The sequence below is a fragment of the Coregonus lavaretus genome (assembly GCF_964263955.1).
Source record: "Coregonus lavaretus genome assembly, chromosome: 13".
NCBI lineage: Eukaryota > Metazoa > Chordata > Actinopteri > Salmoniformes > Salmonidae > Coregonus > Coregonus lavaretus.
Window position 1 is genome coordinate 2360322 of NC_140000.1, and position 19169 is coordinate 2379490.

The 19169-nt window shown below is 44.4% G+C and overlaps 1 protein-coding gene across 1 annotated transcript; it reads left to right on the top strand.

Moving 5' to 3' along the window:
• Positions 1-8948: 8948 nt before the first annotated feature.
• Positions 8949-18982, top strand: LOC311139856 (RNA-binding protein 24-B-like; the record flags this gene model as incomplete). The annotated part of the gene is made up of 4 exons (XM_084174833.1): positions 8949-9119; positions 9687-9810; positions 10268-10322; positions 18625-18982. The coding sequence occupies 4 exons, from the start codon at positions 8949-8951 to the stop codon at positions 18980-18982; spliced, it is 708 nt and encodes a 235-aa protein (XP_084030959.1).
• Between the last annotated feature and the right edge of the window lie 187 nt (positions 18983-19169).

A 19169-nucleotide genomic window follows, 5' to 3' on the forward strand; every position in this document is an offset into this window, starting at 1 on the left:
TTATATCTGCTGTTTAAACTGATGTCTTATGTTACTTATGTGTGTGTGTGAGTGTGTGTGTGTGTGTGTGTGTGTGTGTGTGTGTGTGTGTGTGTGTGTATGTGTGTACATATTATATGTGTGTCAAAGTAACGCATAGTGCCTAGGCCACGAGTCTTCCTGAACTTTTGGGCCGTCATGAATTGATTAATCATGAATATGAAGATGTACAGTACGTATGACTGTGGTTGCCGTGTTGCCCATGTAGGCTTCATTAGCCTGTTGGTGGTGGTGGTGGTGGTGTACTGTAACACTGTGGATTGACAGATAACCCACCCACCCCACCCACTGAAACTATTGGGACTGTTGCCATTGCTGACTGACTGAATCATGCTTCTTGCACTGGAGTGGATCAAGACAGTCTTCTGTCTTCAATTCAGGACAAATGAAACGTGTACTATCCTATCTATGCGTGTTTCTCAGTTTCTCAACTGTACTACATTGTACCTCTCTAGGGGGTGGAAACTGAGGCGTCCATGTTGGATCTATGCTGTGTCAGCTATCTGAATGAAGCGACAAGGCTTCCTCTGGGTCGTATTCACTAGGCACAAAACAGAAGAGTACATGAACTTGTCCAATAAGAAACTTTGTTTTGCGGAACGTTTTGCTACAGTGAACACTAATGAATATGACCCCGGTTGTGAGGCTAACTTCACTGACTATACAAAACATTAAGAACCCATGCTCTTTCCATGACATAGACTGACCAGGTGAATCCAGGTGAAAGCTTATGATCCCTTATTGGTGTCACTTGTTAAATCCACTTGTAGATGAAGGGGAGGAGACAGGTTAAAGAAGGATTTTTAAGCCTTGAGACAATTGAGACATGGATTGTGTATGTGTGCCATTCAGAGGGTGACTGGGCAAGACATAAGACTTAAGTGCCTTTGAACGGGGTATTGTAGTAGGTGCACCGGCTTGTGTCAAGAACTGCAACGCTGCTGGGTTTTTCACGCTCACAGTTTCCCGTATGTATGAAGAATATTCCACCACTCAAAGGACATCCATCCCTGTGGAATGCTTTCGACACTTTGTAGAGTCCATGCCCCGACGAATTGAGGCTGTTCTGAGGGCAAAAGGGGGTGCAACTCAATATTAGGAAGGTGTTCTTAATGTTTGATATACTCAGTGTATACTATAATGCATTGTGCTTCTCAAGGGGCTGGAAACGGAGGCTAGACTTGGCTGACTGCGGGCTGGCTGGCCTGATACAATACTGCCCTGTTCTGGTTCTATCTATGGAGACAAACCGCACCCTATTCCCTATGTAGTGCACTACTTTTGACCAGGGCCCATAGCTCTCTGGTCAAAAGTAGTGCACTATATAGGGAATAGGGTGCCGTTTGGGGCATAGCCATAAGGATACTGCAGAACGCTCTACAGTTCCTAACTAAGGATGTATTATTGTACTGACTGACTGGGATATACTATATACCCAAATGTATGGACCTAAACCCTGTGTATGGCTATGACCTGAAGCTCACAGGCATTAACAATGCCCTCCTCCAATCCCCTGGACTGTTACTGTTAGGTTGAATGCCCTCCTCCAATCCCCTGGACTGTTACTGTTAGGTAGAATGCCCTCCTCCAATCCCCTGGACTGTTACTGTTAGGTTGAATGCCCTCCACCAATCCCCTGGACTATTACTGTTATGTTGAATGCCCTCCTCCAATCCCCTGGACTTTTACTGTTAGGTTGAATTCCCTCCTCCAATCCCCTGGACTATTACTGTTAGGTTGAATGCCCTCCTCCAATCCCCTGGACTGTTACTGTTAGGTTGAATTCCCTCCTCCAATCCCCTGGACTGTTACTGTTAGGTTGAATTCCCTCCTCCAATCCCCTGGACTGTTACTGTTAGGTTGAATTCCCTCCTCCAATCCCCTGGACTATTACTGTTATGTTGAATTCCCTCCTCCAATCTCCTGGACTGTTACTGTTAGGTTGAATGACTAACGATGAAGCCTACTATGTTAATTTGACTAATGAGTAAAATGTAAGTATTTTTTTAAAGAGGTACTCTTGTCAACAAATTAATTACGTTTTTTTTTACAGGGAGAGGTGTATGAACAGGGGATGGACAATATGAGGAAATGGGAGGGGAGAGGAGAGGAAGGGAGAGGAGGGGAGAGATGATGTCAATTAGTTTTATAAACTGAATGATGAACCATGTCCCTCTGACATTTGTATTTTGTTGGAGCTGTGTCTGTGGCCAGCTCTGGTCCAAGGGGTTAGTGCATTCCTCGCTGATGCCCTGGACCAGAGCTAGATGTGGCTAACTGGGGTGGAACTGAGGAGAAATAGAATTTAATAATGCTGTCATTTCAAGTACATAAGAAAACAAACCCAAGACCTTACTTTAAAGACCAGATCGAAGCTGCTCTCCCTAATGAGGACTTGTAAATAGAAATGTATTTGAACATAGTATTATTTACAATATTATAATGTACAGAATTGTATTTATATTGTATCTCAACAAACTGTTTTAATTGGTACAAAGATGTTCTAGAATACAGAACGTTTACAATCTAAACACTTGTTGTGTGTGTGTCGCCTCTTATTTGCATTCAATCAATTGACTCAATGCAGGTATTTACTGAGACTTGTGCAACTATTTATTTCTGATTATAGTCTCATTGAAGTGTTTGAGTGTAATTCAAGGTGTCAAGTAGGAGTAATTATACTGAACAAAAATACAAACGCAACATGTAAACTGTTGGTCCCATGTTTCATGAGCTGAAATAAAAGATCCCAGAAATTTTCCATAAGCACAAAAAGCTTATTTCTCTCAAATGTTGTGCACAAATTTGTTTACATCCCTGTTAGTGAGCATTTCTCCTTTGCCAAAATAATCCATCCACCTGACAGGATTGGCATATCAAGAAGCTGATTAAACAGCATGATCATTACACAGGTGCACCTCGTGCTGGGGACAATAAAAGGCCACTCTAAAATGGGCAGTTTTGTCAACACAGCACAATACCATAGATGTCTCAAGCTTTGAGGGAGTGTGCCATTGGCATGCTGACTGCAGGAATGTCCACCAGAGCTGTTGCCAGACAATTCTATGTTAATTTCTCTACCATTTGCCAACTCCAACGTTGTTTTAGAGAATTTGGCAGTATGTTCAACCGGCCTCACAACCGCAGACCACGTGTAACCATGCCAGCCTAGGACCGCCACATCCGGCTTCTTCACCTGCGCGATTGTCTGAAACCAGCCACCCGGACAGCTGATGAAACTGAGGAGTATATCTGTGTGTAATAATGCCCTTTTGCGGGGAAAAACTCATTCTGATTGGCTGGGCCTGGCTGCCAAGTGGGTGGGCCTATGGCCTCCCAGGCCCACCTATGGCTGCTCCCCTGCCCAGTCATGTGAAATCGATAGATTAGGGCCTAATGAATTTATTTAAATTGACTGATTTCCTTTCCTGTAACTCAGTAAAATTGTTGAAATTGTTGCATGTTGCGTTTATATTTTTGTTCAGTATATTACTGTATGCCTCATAGTTGAAATGCTGTGTCATTGTTGCAATGTTCTTTTCAAAGGTTGTGTTCTAAGAGTGGTTCCACTAGGTGGCGCTAGTTAACAGTCAGTTAGAGGGAGCGCTCCACAGCGACCCAGAGAAGAGACTGAGTTAGAGGTTGCCGGACAGCAGTGGCGATTGAAGCATGTCAATCTTGGTGGGGCAAACTTCCGAAAACAAATGTGGGATGCATGCCAGCAAAGCCACTACACAACACAACACTAAACAATACATTAATTGCACTATAACGGTGACAAACGGTGCAGACAAACTGTTAGGGCCTACATAAAGCAGTCCCAACAGCAGAGCTTTCTTTTCAGCACCATGGAGTGAATCCTTACCACTGATACACCTGGCTATCAGCGGAGCCTTGTCTGGCAGCGAAACAGTTAATTCAGCCTCATTTACTGCCTAGCTGATATGGGTGACTTGCTTAAACAAATATGGTTTCTACTGACAATTGAGATGTACAAACTATGGCATAAGGGGACGACGAGCAGATAAGAGGAAATCCGTAATTTCAATTAAGACATTAATGAGTGAGCTAGGACAGACGTAGTCAATATAACTATTTGTTCAGCACTTTTGAAATGTACAGCGACAGAATTCAGAACATGGCATTCTCTGGATTTATGGTGCTTTCAAGACAACTGGGAAAAAAACAAGGTTGAATCATGACGTCAGTGATCTTCAGGTCAGAGCTCTAGAAAGAGGCCAGAGTTCCCGACTTGGTATTCCGAGTTGGATGTCTGTTCAAAACGTATTTTCCCAGTCAGAGCTAGTTTTTTTCTGAGTTCCCAGTTGTCTTGAACTCACTGAAGTCTGGGATTTCACAGTTCCGAGTTTCCAGATGTCATGCTGGATTGACAGCGTGGCCAATGTATTCAATATTGTCTGGCCCATGGTGTTGCATGTGAATGTTTATCCCTTTAAGCTTGGAAAATAGACCCTTAAACCCAGACTTGGACCATACACCCTCTCCACTGAATAGCAGGCTAGCGATTGCTTTGCAACACTTGCAGTTAGCCACTGATTCCTTCCAAACCACTCATTGTTGAATTTGCGATTTCCAACGTGTTGTGTAATGTTTATGTCCAGCACCGATACGTTTTATCTATAATTTCTCTTCATATGACAAGGATTGAAAAGGATTTGCCAGTAGATTGTCGACTTGATTCATGATGATGACTGCTTGTCTAGCTTGCTAGTTAAGATTTTGATAGTATGATGTTGACATGATCAGTCCAATCAAAGCTACGGTAGATATAATTTGATTTGACGTAATTTTATCTGTGGCCAATGACCTTGAGTCTTCTTGGATGGGCACTTCTAATGTAACTCTATGGCAGCACCCAAGGGGCTTGAATTCTTCGAGCTCGCCCCGTAGATTTTGCGGTGACGTAGTGTCCCAATGAGTGAAAGAACACTGAGCCAATTATGTCGCAACTAGAGAACAATACCCACCCCTACGCTCTGTATCTCCGCTGGCTGCCCCACCACCACAGAAAGCACTGAGCTAGGCTGAAACACCTGCATTCTGGAGCTGACATACTTTTTTTTGCTAAACAGGTGGGGCACAAAACAGGCGGAGCTCTGCCCCACCTGCCCTGAATGACAGGTCGCCACTTCCGGACAGACACTATCCTGTGACAGTGGCGACCTGGCATTCAGGGCAGGTGGGGCAGAGCACCGCCTGTTTTGAGCCCCACCTGCCCTGAATGACAGGTCGCCACTTCTGGACAGACACTATCCTGTGACAGACACTATCCTGTGACAGACACTATCCTATAACAGACACTATCCTGTAACAGACACTATCCTGTGACAGACACTATCCTGTAACAGACACTATCCTGTGACAGACACTATCCTGTGACAGACACTATCCTATAACAGACACTATCCTGTGACAGACACTATCATATAACAGACACTATCCTGTGACAGACACTATCCTGTGTGACAGCAGTACATATACCTATGCATGACAGACTGAGTTGTCAACACAGGTGTTTCTTGTGAGCTCAGCTCTACATGAAGGGGACATTGCCCCAAATGACAACCTATTCCCTATTTAGTGCACTGCTTGGTCGCAAGAATAGCTTGCCATTTGGGATGCATCCGAAGTAGTCTGTGCTGGGGACAATGCTGGCTTTTGACTGCTAGATTTTCAGGGACTCCATCTGTGGCTTGGTGTTGTAAGGGGATCCTGCCTGCCATAGCCACAGCCTCAGAACCAGCACCCTGTCACAATAGTGGCTGGCTGGCTGGCTGGCTGTCTGGTCACTCCAAAGAGAGAGTTTCAGACCAATTCTTCAGCTGGTTCTCTGTTGCTGAGCTTCATGTTTTTTTTATTTATTAACCTACCTGGAAGACCAGGTGTGTTGAATTTAGGCAATCGTTGAACTGATCAATTAGCTCAGTTGGTCAGGTGTGGTCCCTAGTTGGAACAGAATCCTGCATTACCTGCCGCACTCCAGGAACAGGGTTGTATACCTCTGCTCTAGTCCATAGTAACCAGAGAATGTGAGCGGAGTTGAGCGGTCAGACATCGCTCAGCGCTCCACATCCTTTCCAACAGTTCCGCTTTCACTGGAAAAGAAAAGTAAAAAACTGCCGCTCCAAATTTGCTCCATTCATTAAAATCACCATTTAACCAACACCAATCTATTTTTGTGACTACCTGGACCTACCATTTGCTTTTGAAGTACTGAAACCAAACCATATGATTTGAATGAAACGTATTTTAATACACATGAAAAGGTGAATGTAAGAAGCGCTCATAATTTCAAATAGGCTACATGTTATATTAAACAGCATATAAACACTCTAAATAGGTCAGGAGCCAGACAGGGAGCCTAAGAAGGAACAACAATGAATTATTTAGGCTATATTTTTTCAATTATTTCAAGCCTATAGCCTACAAAGAAAGACATTGTGAAGCGTTTGCGAGTGCGACACACTAGGCTGGTAGAGAATCAGCATTTAAACAACATTTGGTTGTATTAAATCATTATAGTCTATAAATTGTGCATATAGGCTGTGACTTACTTAGAATTAAATACAAATTAAACGAAAAATGTCTACAGTCTACAATGCCTTTGAATCCATTTTTAGAAACACCAGTTTTGCCAGAATTTGTGGCTTCAGGCTCATTGTGCCTGGAAAGCCGACACTCGCTCTGCACTCTGGTCAAATTGGGCACGCTCCTCGCCCCACTCCAGCTCCACTCTGCTCACATACTCTGATAGTAACTAATGTATATTTGAAAATGCCTGATAGGTTTAAGCAATATGGTAATAGCTTCACCAACATACTGGTGGAATTTTGGCTTATTGCTTATACCTATACCAGTCATTTCAGATCTACACTAAAGACTAGTGCCTAGAGAATATGGGATAGGGAGTAGGGAGTAGAGAGTAGGGGCTAGGGAGTAGGGGCTAGGGAGTAGAGAGTGGGGGCTAGGGAGTAGAGAGTAGGGGCTAGGGAGTAGAGAGTAGGGGCTAGGGAGTAGAGTGTAGGGGCTAGGGAGTAGAGAATAGGGGCTAGGGAGTAGAGAGTAGGGGCTAGGGAGTAGAGAGTAGGGGCTAGGGAGTAGAGAGTAGAGAGTAGGGGCTAGGGAGTAGGGAGTAGAGAGTAGGGGCTAGGGAGTAGAGAGTAGGGGCTAGGGAGTAGAGAGTAGGGGCTAGGGAGTAGGGAGTAGGGGCTAGGGAGTAGAGAGTAGGGGCTAGGGAGTAGGGAGTAGAGAGTAGGGGCTAGGGAGTAGAGAGTAGGGGCTAGGGAGTAGGGAGTAGAGAGTAGGGGGCTAGGGAGTAGGGGCTAGGGAGTAGAGAGTAGGGGCTAGGGAGTAGGGGCTAGGGAGTAGAGAGTAGAGAGTAGGGGCTAGGGAGTAGGGAGTAGAGAGTAGGGGCTAGGGAGTAGAGAGTAGGGGCTAGGGAGTAGAGAGTAGGGGCTAGGGAGTAGGGAGTAGGGGCTAGGGAGTAGAGAGTAGGGGCTAGGGAGTAGAGAGTAGAGAGTAGGGGCTAGGGAGTAGGGAGTAGAGAGTAGGGGCTAGGGAGTAGAGAGTAGAGAGTAGGGGCTAGGGAGGAGAGAGTAGGGGCTAGGGAGTAGAGAGTAGGGGCTAGGGAGTAGAGAGTAAGGGCTAGGGAGTAGAGAGTAGGGGCTAGGGAGTAGGGGCTAGGAAGTAGGGGCTAGGGAGTAAGGAGTAGGAGCTAGGGAGTAGGGGCTAGGGAGTAGAGAGTAGGGCCTAGGGAGTAGGGAGTAGGGGCTAGGGAGTAGGGGCTAGGGAGTAGGAGCTAGGGAGTAGGGGCTAGGGAGTAGGGGCTAGGGAGTAGGGCATTGGGGCTAGGGAGTAGGGGCTAGGGAGTAGGGAGTAGGAGCTAGGGAGTAGGGGCTAGGGAGTAGGGGCTAGGGAGTAGGGAGTATGGAGTAGAGAGTAGGGGCTAGGGAGTAGGGGCTAGGGAGTAGGGGCTAGGGAGTAGGGCGTAGGGAGTAGAGAGTAGGGTTGATTTGGAGCTGGTGTGAGACTAGTGCCTAGGGAGTAGGTAGTAGGGGCTAGGGAGTAGGGGCTAGGGAGTAGGGAGTAGGTGCTAGGGAGTAGGGCGTAGGGAGTAGAGAGTAGGGTTGATGTGGAGCTGGTGAAAGACTAGTGCCTTGTGAGAGTCATTCAGCTGTCCATGTTGACCCCATAACGTGGTGTGACGCAACAGGTGTGTTTTGTGTGTCAGGGTCAAGCCAAGTGGTATCTGTTACTTCACAATCATGCAGATCTACAGTGTGTGGATCAACATCAACAACATGCAGATATCTGACACTGCACTAACAGAGGACAGAGAGTTCAGATGACTTTCATAGAGTTTTAGATTTTAGGAGATTATTTCATAGATTTACATTAAATGGCAAGTGTGATATCAATAAATGAAAGTAACGTTTTTTCAAATACAGTACAGTAATGTTTTACACATGGGAATAATCAAAAGCAATGTCAGACGGACATGTGTTGTTATTTTGGGTTCTGTATTGAAATGAGCAAATGTTTCGCGCTCCTATGGTAGAGGTCTTTGGTCGGTGCGTGTCATCCCAATATGCGATAGTGGGAGGGCCCATGAGAGAGCGTGTCCACGGCCCAGCCCCCTTGAAGTGACAGCTGGGAAGCTAACATAGGCAGCGGTATCCATCTCCAAAGTTAAGCAGTGTCAAACTGAACTGAAGTTGGGAACGATTGGAAAGTCGCGTCTATCAAACAAGTGTCTGTTCAGTTCCAACGAAACCTAACTTAAATTAATCGTTCTAAATAACCTGTGCTTTCACAGAACTGACTGATCTCTGTGAGATTGCAAAAACATTCTATAGAAACATTGTTGCCTGCCACTTACCGCAAAAATGATGATGCACTCGTCTCAGAAGGACACCACCTACACAAAGATATTTGTAGGGGGTCTTCCATATCACACCACGGACTCCAGTCTCAGGAAATACTTCGAAGTGTTCGGTGATATCGACGAGGCTGTTGTTATAACAGACAGACAGACGGGCAAATCCAGAGGTTATGGATTCGTAAGTATTATGGATGTAAATTTGAATAACATTGTGATTGATTGATCGATCGATTGCGTAATTAATTTATGTCACATTGTTAAATACAGATATTATGGGTAGCATCTAAAATGTTTCCAGCACCAATTCTTAGAGGCTATCCGTAGCCTATCCATAATGCATCTGATGTAACTAATTCATTCACACCATTTTGTAGCCCATTTATGAACTTGCATTAACAGTTCATAAATGGGCTAACCATTCTATTCTGCTAACTATTCAGCGAAAGCTCAGTTGTGGTGTCTTGGGCTCAAGGGGCCCACAGTGATGTGATGTAATCATCCTAGAATTGCTGACTTGTGCGTCATACACCATGCCTTACCTTCAACTAATGCAGGGGCATTTTTCTCTCCACGTTTCCTTATTCTGATTTTAATACCCTCATTTCTTATTGTGACATGATCAATACTTATAAATGAATTGTAGTTCAATTAACAAAATTAGCCAGACTCCCCACTGAGTGAACATAAGATCAATTCAGACAGCCTAAACAATTTTTTTTTAAATTCTGCCCTCTCCATCCCTCAGGTGACGATGGCAGACCGGGCGTCTGCAGACCGAGCCTGTAAGGACCCTAACCCCATCATCGACGGCAGGAAAGCCAATGTGAACCTGGCCTACCTGGGGGCCAAGCCCAGGGTCATGCAGCCAGGTGAGGGGATGGACGCGCTGGCGGAGGGCTACGCCACACGTTTATTTCACAGCTTGGACGACCAAGGTGGCGTACAAACAATGACTAGCTGCTAAAACTAGCAAACTAACCACCTGCTTACAGTATGTTAGCACATTGTATGTTGCAAGGTAGATCTGTAACGTGGGATTTAGACGGAGTGTGCTGTAGTGGGGGAACTAGCAGAACAGACAGTGAAGCTAGTGTGAATGATGATTGGTTATGATTAAAGTGTGCCACCATTTTTAAAGACACCAAATGTTTAGAATGTGTTTTTATTCCTACCATTTACATTCTCTATAAGTACTTGAGCAGTTAAATTGGAAGCACTGATCACATTTGTTATAATGGAGTTATAATGCATTTATAATATGTGTATGGTTCAAGATTGAGCAAATAACGGTTGAGTTTTTAAAAAAATAACTTGTTCTTATTCCAGGTTTCTCATTTGGTGTTCCTCAAATCCATCCAGCATTCATCCAGAGGCCTTATGGGTATGTCATGACATAGGGATACTTCTTGTCTTGTTGTAAGTGTGTCATATTAAAACAACACATTTCACTGCACCTATCCAGCGTATGTGGCAATAAAATGTATTTTAAAAATAAAATATTAACATCTTTTACAGGGTGGAGAATGTTCAACTAGTGTAGGGTTGCAACATTACGATAACTTTCCCAAGATTTTCCAGAAATCCCGGTTAGAAGATTGGGAAATTGGGAAAGTTACCAGAATTTTGCAACCCTAAACTAGTGTTAGAATATCATACTGTAACACAGCACCTGTTTTCTTCACAGCTGCTAATTTTGAATGATCTATGTGCCCGTTTCTATTCTTACCCACAGTATCTAGTGATTTTCATCTTTATAAAATAGCTTGGATTGTAAAATGTAACGTTTTCCTTCTCCAGAGTTGTGTAACTGTAAGCCCCGCCCATTCATTCTCCGTTGAGTGTAGAGGTCTCTGCGTGCCATTCTTAGATTCTAAAGCGTGAATCTGATTCTGATTCTAAACGTGATGTCACCAGTTGTCAATGTTGTCTATCTCTCTCTGATCTGACAGGCTGGCTTACGTTTAAGATACAGTATCTGATGAAGGGACATGATGGTTTGAGGATGAATAGCTGAGTCTGCATTGAGCAGATCACTAACGTCTTACCAGTATACTCTGACACACACAAACAAGCTGAAATGGTGATTAGATGCATGGAAGTTGTTTTTCTTTTAATTTTTCTGTTCCGGTTTTCCATAGTCCATAGATTGGTGTGTGTGCCTTTGTTTCAGTATGAAGTGGTTTTGAGCCTAACTGCGTGCTTCTCTTTACTAGCAGTGGGGAGGGGAGTTGAGTAGTGGTTGATGAGGGGTTGAGGAGGGAGATTTTTGCAGACTGTGGGAGTTTGGATATGGAGATGTAACTTTGTCACGGGGTGTTGATTCTGATCTGTTTTTGTATTTTTATTTTCAACGATTGATTGTGCTGTAGCCTGTGTTTTTTTATTTTCCCGTTTTTAGTTAACAACGTTTTCATATGTTTTGTTGTTGATGGGGTTGATCACCAGTGTTGCTGTGTGACTTGTCTTGGACCTTCCGAACCCCCCACGCAACAAAACAACTCTTGGCTTGCATGTTGGAGATCCTTTCCTACCTTTTGATTTCTATACTCATGATGTTGTGGTTTCTGTTTTCTTTCTCAAATTAACCCATTGCTTCCTTCTGTAGCTCACGTCATTAGATATTAGTCCATCTTCTTCTACCTCTTTCTCTCCTGCTCAGTGAAATATATTTGATGGCTAGAAGGTAGGGTATGTATTACTGTAAACTTTCGAAGTTTATCAGTAAACTTCCAGAATTTTGGTATCTTTCAAGGATTTTATGGAAATCTGTCACATGATATCTAGTGGCCCCTTTGGGTACTTCAGATTATCACAGGTGTCTGTAATTATCTCTGGCCCTCTGTGTTTTAATAAGATGATTTTAAAACAGAAAATATAATGACAAAGCTGTAAAACATTATCCTAAATATAAACCATCAACTTAGTGAATACCATTGGTGTTTAATATGAGGGTTTCAGCATGAATTATCCTTTATATTTTTTACACACTTGTATTTATTTTACTATGTCAACATATATTTGTTGTCAATGTTTTGGCATCAAACTGGTGGCAGTTGTGATAAAAGTCAGTAGTCGGAAGAGATGCAGAGGTAACTGAAAATAATGCCATTGTTGATTAGATGCTTTTTTCATTAATTAGGCTATTTTCTCTTGAACCATATGGTCTATCTACTATACACTCATGGACAATATGGACAAAAAATGAATACCATATATTAATACATTTTTTCAAAGTTATTCAAGTATAAATTACTAAAGTCCGATAGATTGCCATAGATTTTCCGTTCATTACCAAAATTACTGAAGATTCCAGTAACTTTGGTAAATTACCGGTAGCTTGGCAACCCTAGCTATAACTCTGAACCCATGAACCACTCTAGAAATGTGTCCATACAGAGAAGAGAACTAGTGAGAGAGAGAGAAATGGAGGGAGGATGGAATCGGAGAATGGTGTCACAACTGTTGGTATATGCCAGACAGTATGTACATAGTGTGGTATACGCCAGACAGTATGTACATAGTGTGGTATACGCCAGACAGTATGTACATAGTGTGGTATACGCCAGACAGTATGTACATAGTGTGGTATACGCCAGACAGTATGTACATAGTGTGGTATATGCCAGACAGTATGTACATAGTGTGGTATACGCCAGACAGTATGTACATAGTGTGGTATACGCCAGACAGTATGTACATAGTGTGGTATACGCCAGACAGTATGTACATAGTGTGGTATACGCCAGACAGTATGTACATAGTGTGGTATACGCCAGACAGTATGTACATAGTGTGGTATACGCCAGACAGTATGTACATAGTGTGGTATACGCCAGACAGTATGTACATAGTGTGGTATACGCCAGACAGTATGTACATAGTGTGGTATACGCCAGACAGTATGTACATAGTGTGGTATACGCCAGACAGTATGTACATAGTGTGGTATACGCCAGACAGTATGTACACAGTGTGGATGGGTTTGTAATCGAGCCAGGCCGCTCTACTGGAACAATACAGGGGGTTGAGATGACACAGAGTTCCAAAAGGGGTTGCGTTAAGGAACTCACTCATTCAAAAGGACATCCTGATCCACTCTGTTGTAGCTCATTGGTGACCCAATATCTCATTTGTTTTAATACCAAAGGTCTGATACTAGTTCTCGCTGCTCTAACTGACAGGAAATACCCTATAAGTAGATTGTAGCGTGGAACATAGATGAATACTAACCAAGACATCCAAGTAGGCTACAAAAGTTATAACCTTTACCATGTAAAACATACAGCATATTTGAAAGGCGTACATACAGCCAGTAAACATTGAGTGTAAACTGAGCTCAGATAAGTCGTTTGCAGAGTGGTAGACTACTGGACAGGCAGCAGCTGTTCACAGTGTTCTACACGGCTTCTCAAATTCAGCTGGAAAATGAGAGTCACTCGGTGGTGCCCTAAATAATGGATGCGTAGACAGGGCCTTCGCTGGCTCGATCACTCGCACGCCGGCAGACAACAGGTGGGCTGCCTGAGACATGTGCCTCTGTTCTAGGGGATTACCCATGTGTCTCAGTGATTTACAAAGTATCTTTATTTAGCCCTGAACTTTCAGCACAACACAAAATGTCCGCCTGCCCTGCCGGCCTCCAACCAGAGGAAAGGTTCATGTCGACCGGACCAGTTTCAGCAGCAGAGCAGTAATAGGAGTAGGAGCTCTGTCTGTCCTCTGTGTCTTCTACAACTCTGTTTGACAGACAGGTGGACTCTGTTACAGTCATAGAGAGATAGACAGGTGGACTATGTTACAGTCATAGAGAGATAGACAGGTTGACTCTGTTACAGTCATAGAGAGACAGACAGGTGGACTCTGTTACAGTCATAGAGAGACAGACAGGTGGACTATGTTACAGTCATAGAGAGATAGACAGGTGGACTTTGTTACAGTCATAGAGAGACAGACAGGTGGACTCTGTTACCGTCATAGAGAGACAGACAGGTGGACTCTGTTGCAGTCATAGAGAGACAGACAGGTGGACTCTGTTGCAGTCATAGATAGACAGACAGGTGGACTCTGTTACAGTCATAGAGAGATAGACAGGTGGACTATGTTACAGTCATAGAGAGACAGACAGGTGGACTCTGTTACAGTCATAGAGAGATAGACAGGTGGACTTTGTTACAGTCATAGAGAGACAGACAGGTGGACTATGTTACAGTCATAGAGAGATAGACAGGTGGACTCTGTTGCAGTCATAGAGAGACAGACAGGTTGACTCTGTTACAGTCATAGAGAGACAGACAGGTGGACTATGTTACAGTCATAGAGAGATAGACAGGTGGACTATGTTACAGTCATAGAGAGATAGACAGGTTGACTCTGTTACAGTCATAGAGAGACAGACAGGTGGACTCTGTTACAGTCATAGAGAGACAGACAGGTGGACTATGTTACAGTCATAGAGAGATAGACAGGTGGACTTTGTTACAGTCATAGAGAGACAGATAGGTGGACTATGTTACAGTCATAGAGAGACATACAGGTGGACTCTGTTACAGTCATAGAGAGACAGACAGGTGGACTATGTTACAGTCATAGAGAGACATACAGGTGGACTCTGTTACAGTCATAGAGAGACAGACAGGTGGACTCTGTTGCAGTCATAGAGAGATAGACAGGTGGACTTTGTTACAGTCATAGAGAGACAGACAGGTGGACTCTGTTACAGTCATAGAGAGACAGACAGGTTGACTCTGTTGCAGTCATAGAGAGACAGACAGGTGGACTATGTTACAGTCATAGAGAGATAGACAGGTGGACTATGTTACAGTCATAGAGAGATAGACAGGTGGACTCTGTTGCAGTCATAGAGAGACAGACAGGTGGACTCTGTTACAGTCATAGAGAGACAGAAAGGTGGACTCTGTTACAGTCATAGAGAGACAGACAGGTGGACTCTGTTACAGTCATAGAGAGACAGACAGGAGGACTCTGTTACAGTCATAGAGAGACAGACAGGTGGACTCTGTTACAGTCATAGAGACAGACAGGTGGACTCTGTTACAGTCATAGAGAGACAGAAAGGTGGACTCTGTTACAGTCATAGAGAGACAGACAGGTGGACTCTGTTACAGTCATAGAGAGACAGACAGCTGGACTATGTTACAGTCATAGAGAGATAGACAGGAGGACTCTGTTACAGTCATAGAGAGACAGACAGGTTGACTCTGTTGCAGTCATAGAGAGACAGACAGGTTGACTCTGTTACAGTCATAGAGAGACAGACAGGTTGACTCTGTTACAGTCATAGAGAGATAGACAGGTGGACTCTGTTACAGTCATAGAGAGACAGACAGGTGGACTCTGTTACAGTCATAGAGAGATAGACAGGTTGACTCTGTTACAGTCATAGAGAGACAGACAGGTGGACTCTGTTACAGTCATAGAGAGATAGACAGGTGGACTCTGTTACAGTCATAGAGAGAAAGACAGGTGGACTCTGTTACAGTCATAGAGAGATAGACAGGTTGACTCTGTTACAGTCATAGAGAGACAGACAGGTGGACTCTGTTACAGTCATAGAGAGATAGACAGGTTGACTCTGTTACAGTCATAGAGAGATAGACAGGTGGACTATGTTACAGTCATAGAGAGATAGACAGGTGGACTTTGTTACAGTCATAGAGAGATAGACAGGTGGACTCTGTTACAGTCATAGAGAGATAGACAGGTTGACTCTGTTACAGTCATAGAGAGATAGACAGGTTGACTCTGTTACAGTCATAGAGAGACAGACAGGTGGACTATGTTACAGTCATAAAGAGATAGACAGGTTGACTATGTTACAGTCATAGAGAGATAGACAAGTGGACTTTGTTACAGTCATAGAGAGACAGACAGGTGGACTATGTTACAGTCATAGAGAGATAGACAGGTTGATTCTGTTACAGTCATAGAGAGACAGACAGGTGGACTCTGTTACAGTCATAGAGAGACAGACAGGTGGACTCTGTTACAGTCATAGAGAGACAGACAGGTGGACTATGTTACAGTCATAGAGAGATAGACAGGTGGACTTTGTTACAGTCATAGAGAGACAGACAGGTGGACTATGTTACAGTCATAGAGAGATAGACAGGTGGACTCTGTTACAGTCATAGAGAGACAGACAGGTGGACTCTGTTACAGTCATAGAGAGACAGACAGGAGGACTCTGTTACAGTCATAGAGAGACAGACAGGTGGACTCTGTTACAGTCATAGAGACAGACAGGTGGACTCTGTTACAGTCATAGAGAGACAGAAAGGTGGACTCTGTTACAGTCATAGAGAGACAGACAGGTGGACTCTGTTACAGTCATAGAGAGACAGAAAGGTGGACTCTGTTACAGTCATAGAGAGACAGAAAGGTGGACTCTGTTACAGTCATAGATTGACATTTACTCCTCTAGTGAGGTTTACAAAATGTCAGTGCATCTTTTAGAAAGTAATTAACTCCCTACAGTTTATGAAGAGGATGTAAAATTGGGAGATGTGTTGGGCTACATTTTCCACAGTTAGACCACACTACTCAACAGCTGATTTAGCAACTGACCTGTAGCCTATAATGGAGAAGACAGAGAAGGGAGAGAAGAGAGAGAACAGAGAGAACAGAGAGAAGAGAGAGAAGAGAGAGAAGAGAGAGAAGAGAGTGAAGAGAGAGAACAGAGAGAACCGAGAGAAGAGAGAGAAGAGAGAGAAGAGAGAGAAGAGAATAGAAAGTCATGGAGGTCACTGAGACAGAGGAATGGAATAGTTAGCCTCCAGAGTTGACAGGGGTCATGCCATGTGCTGCTGTAGGAGAGAGAGAAGAGAGAGAAGGGAGAGAAGAGAGTGAAGAGAGAGAAGAGAGTGAAGAGAGAGAAGAGAGAGAAGAGAGTGAAGAGAGAGAAGCTCAGCTTGTCCTTTAGGGATGACAAGAGGATAAAAATAGCCTCCAGCCTCTCCTGTCACTCTCCTAGACGTGTGTGTGTGTGTGTGTGTGTGTGTGTGTGTGTGTGTGTGTGTCTGTGTGTGTGTGTGTGTCTGTGTCTGTGTCTGTGTCTGTGTCTGTGTGTGTGTGTGTGTGTGTGTGTGTGTGTGTGTGTGTGTGTGTGTGTGTGTGTGTGTGTGTGTGTGTGTGTGTGTGTGTGCGTGTGTGTGTGTGTGTGCGTGTGCATGTGCGTGGACAAGTTTAACTATTCCAGAATACATTTTGTTAGTCCCCACAAGGTCAAATGCTATTTCTAGGGGGTTTAGAGTTAAGGTTAGAATTAGTGTTAGGGTTAGAATTACGTTAAGGGTTAGGGTTAGGAGCTAGGGTTAGGTTTACGGTTAGGGTTAAGGTTAGGTTTTTGGGTTAAGGGTTAGGGTTAGGGTAGGAGTACGGGTTAGGGTTAGGTTTAGGGTTAGGGTTAGGGGTTAGGGAAAATAGGATTTTGAATGGGACTGAATTGTGTGTCCCCACAAGGTTAGCTGGTCAAGACTGTGTGTACGTGTGTGTGTGTGCATGACATGGCACATCTTTGGACAGTTTTAGCACTAACACCTGGTCTCTGTTTGCTGGAGGTGACTGACGCTTAGGGTGGAAATAGGGCCAAATCTGCCTGGATACACTGGCTTGGTAGCCCCATTTATACCCTCTCTCTCTCTCTCTCTCTCTCTCTCTCTCTCTCTCTCTCTCTCTCCTCTCTCTCTCTCTCTCTCTTTCTCTCTCTCTCTCCATCTTGCTCTAATAATAATACATATATAAATATATTGATATTTACTCAACCAGAGGGTCTGGAGTAAAACAAAACACTTGGATTCATTATAAATGAATGTACACCAGTACTCACTCATATTGGATGGATTGTCAGAAACGTTACTAGTCGCAGGACTCACACAATAGTATGTATCGAACCTCTATTCCGTAGTCCTCATAGCAGGACATAACGTAATGACCCATTTCAGATTTTTTTTTATAACCATAATATTAGAAAACTAAAGTATGTAATTTACAAATAGAAAATGTTGAAGCGTGAACCTTCAAAAAATAATCTCTGCCACATATTCATTTTCTTCTGTGAGGCTTCTCTTTCATTTTAGTTCACTTTTTTAAATCTGCGTTTGAGGACTTAACGTGTGTGGGCATGTGGTGTGTGGTGTTGGACTGATTGTATGTTGAGTGGGATAAGTTGAGTTGCAGTTATTTCTTGATGCTTTCTGGTTGTGGTGCTGTGCGATCAGCTGGCATTGTGAGAGAACCCTGGTTCAGACACAGAGGGCTGGCTCAGGGCTGGCCGGTCTGTCTTCTCTAATGCCTAATTAAATGATGATGATTCCTGAGCTGCTCTGGTTTCCTTTTGGTTTGAAGCCTTCTCTTTCTTACCCAGAGTTCCATTGGGTGGTGTTGCTGTGTTAATGAAATGAGGACTGGGTTGACGTTGTTTTGTTTTTGTGACGCCTGCTTTCCTGTGTTCCTGAGCTCAGTTTCAGTATGTGTCCCAAATGGCACCCTATTCCCTATGTAGTGCACTACTTTTAACCAGGGTCCATAGGGTTCTGGTCAAAAGTAGTGCACTGAATAGGGAATAGGTTGCCATTTGGGACGTAGCCTAAGTTTGCGTAGAGCAGATTGCCGAGTGGCTCTGTCTGTCTGTCTGCCATCTGACCTCTGACCTCTGTGTCCTGCAGGATCCCAGCCCACTACGTCTACCCCCAGGCCTTTATGCAGCCAAGCACCATGGTCATCCCTCATAGCATGCAGTCGCCCGCCGCCACGGCCTCCGCCGCCTCCTCCCCGTACCTCGACTACACCGGAGCAGCCTACGCCCAGTACTCAGCCGCAGCTGCCAGCGCCGCGGCCGCCGCTGCCTATGAGCAGTACCCGTACGCAGCGTCCCCGGCCCCTGCAGGCTACATGGCTGCAGCAGGGTATGGGTATGCGGTCCAGCAGCCCCTAGCAGCCGCAGCCACCCCAGGAGCAGCCGCTGCAGCTGCAGCCTTCGCCCAGTACCAGCCCCAGCAGCTTCAGGCAGACCGCATGCAGTAACCAACCACAACTACTACTATTACTGAGCCTGTTTAACAGAAGAGGGGGAGGCTATAGAAAGGAGTGGGGAGGTCGTACTCACCCCCAGGATACTACAAGGGGAGAGGTGGGGGGTGGGCGGGGGGGGGAGTGGTCGTCAAACCTTGGCTTTAGAACATGCAGCGCTGCTACCAAAAGAGCCTGAAGA